Raw genomic sequence first — 1,896 nt, 5'->3', positions numbered from 1 at the left:
AATAAACAGGAGGGGAAGAGTTAAATCCAAACTATAGCAATCACATCTTCAAACCAATTTCTGAATAGGGCTGCTATTTATTCATTTTCTTCTTGTGACTTTGAGCTCCCTTGAATTATCAGGAGAATCATAGCTGGTAATGTACTGCAAGTTCTTGAAGCTACACGATATAGTCTGGCTAAGTTACATGTGGTTTCCATATTAGCTTGTTTGTAAGGGTGACTTTGCTGCAAAGCAGATTCAGTTGCCCCACCAGTCAACCCCTGGGAGTTATAATTTCCTCCATATCCATCACTATTGTAGAAGCCTCCATAGCCACCTATCAAGAAAATGTTTAGAAAGAAATTAAGTCATCCATTTATACCTTTTTTCTCAAGTACTTTAACATAAAACCAGTAAAAGAAATGTAGTGTTGGATTTTGTGTCCCTCAGAAATCAAATTTCCCCAATAAATTATGCTTTGAAAAGAGAACTCGTAAGAAAACAAAGAGCCCAGGCCAGGCACGGTGGCTCAAGCCTGTAATACCACCCCTTTGGGAGGCCAAGGTGGGTGGATCATGGGGTCACGAGGTAGAGACCAGCCTGGCCAACATGGTGAAACCCCATCTCTACTAAAATACAAAAAATGAGCTGGGCATGTTGCCATGCAACTGTAATCCCAGCTACTTAAGAGGCTGAGGCAGGACAGTCACTTCCAGTGAGCTGATATCAGGTCACTGCACTCCAGCTTAAGTGACAGCGTGGCACTCCATCTCAAAAAAAAAAGAAAAAAAAAAGGAGAAAACAAAAGCCCTTCCTAAAAGAAAATTAACATTAATTACCTCCACCAAATCCTCTGCTGTTGCCGTAACCACCTCCACCACTGCGGCTGCTGCTTCCACGACTACTACTAAAGCCAGAACTGCTGGAACCACTACTCTGTCGATAGTCTCTGGCACCAAATCCTCCACTGAATCTATTATTGTAAGCAAAAATATGCCATGGCAGTGTAAGTATAAAGTTCAATTAAATTGAAAATTCCTGCTTCAACTTTGCAATTCCCAATTTGATTTCTCAGTTCAATTTCATCGTGTTCCAATGGGAACCATGCCATTAACGTCCCAACGTGTTCTAACAGTGTTTCTAAAGGACTCAGCAGTGATGAACTGACACTTAATTCCTTGTCACCCTTTCTAATAATCATCCCTTGCCCAAAATGTTTGTGTATTATTGTTAAAAGTAACTGTTTAACACTTTTAAGTTAACTGTGAAAGCTTCTTGCCCCTAGTAAGTAAAAACAAGAGTGAAGGCTCAAAACAGTGTGTACCTTTTAGAACGTCCACGATTGCCACCCTTGTAGTGGTGTTCATAAGCCATATTTTCCAACCAAGAAGGCACTTCTTGTTTAGCTTCTACAAGAAGATCCAACAAATCCTTTGTAATATTCATGTTTTTTTCATTAAAGAATGAGGTGGCAAGGCCTAAAGTGTTCAAAAAAAGCTCATGAAGTTTCCATAAAATAGTGGGGTATTCTTATATACCTACATAAAATATAGTAAGAAACTAAAATATGATACAATTTGTAATATAACCACATCAAAGAAACTGGCTTTTACTTGTTTGAACTTTTATTCAGAACATTTGTGTTTATTCATTATATTCAGATAATTTATGTATTAAAATAAATACATAAATTTATTCTTACTTGGCTGCATTCAATATAAATTTTTCCCAGAAGTAAAGGTTCTATTTTTAAGATTTGTGTCCAATCTCAGGCTGTCTACACCATAATTTAAAAAAATGAACTGTCGGCTGTGTGTGGTGGCTCACGCCTGTAATCCAGCACTTTGGAGCCAAGGCAGGCGGATCATGAGGTCGGAGATCGACGGACTATCCTGGCTAACACGGTGAAACCCC

At 38.8% G+C, this 1,896-nt stretch overlaps 1 protein-coding gene across 1 annotated transcript; it reads right to left on the bottom strand.

The window, feature by feature from the left end:
- Positions 1-3: 3 nt before the first annotated feature.
- LOC108525358 (ATP-dependent RNA helicase DDX3Y-like) lies at positions 4-1,483 on the bottom strand. The gene is made up of 3 exons (XM_017866358.1): positions 1,307-1,483; positions 822-955; positions 4-319 (listed from the first exon to the last, which is right to left on the bottom strand). Exons 1-3 carry the CDS (start codon positions 1,426-1,428, stop codon positions 78-80), a joined length of 498 nt encoding a protein of 165 aa, XP_017721847.1. The 5' UTR covers positions 1,429-1,483; the 3' UTR covers positions 4-77.
- Between the last annotated feature and the right edge of the window lie 413 nt (positions 1,484-1,896).

The sequence above is a fragment of the Rhinopithecus bieti genome, unplaced genomic scaffold (genome assembly GCF_001698545.2).
Source record: "Rhinopithecus bieti isolate Rb0 unplaced genomic scaffold, ASM169854v2 scaffold_41717, whole genome shotgun sequence".
Taxonomy (NCBI): Eukaryota; Metazoa; Chordata; class Mammalia; order Primates; family Cercopithecidae; genus Rhinopithecus; species Rhinopithecus bieti.
The sequence above is the reverse complement of the archived record's forward strand: the minus strand, read 5'-3'. Positions and strand labels throughout refer to the sequence as shown.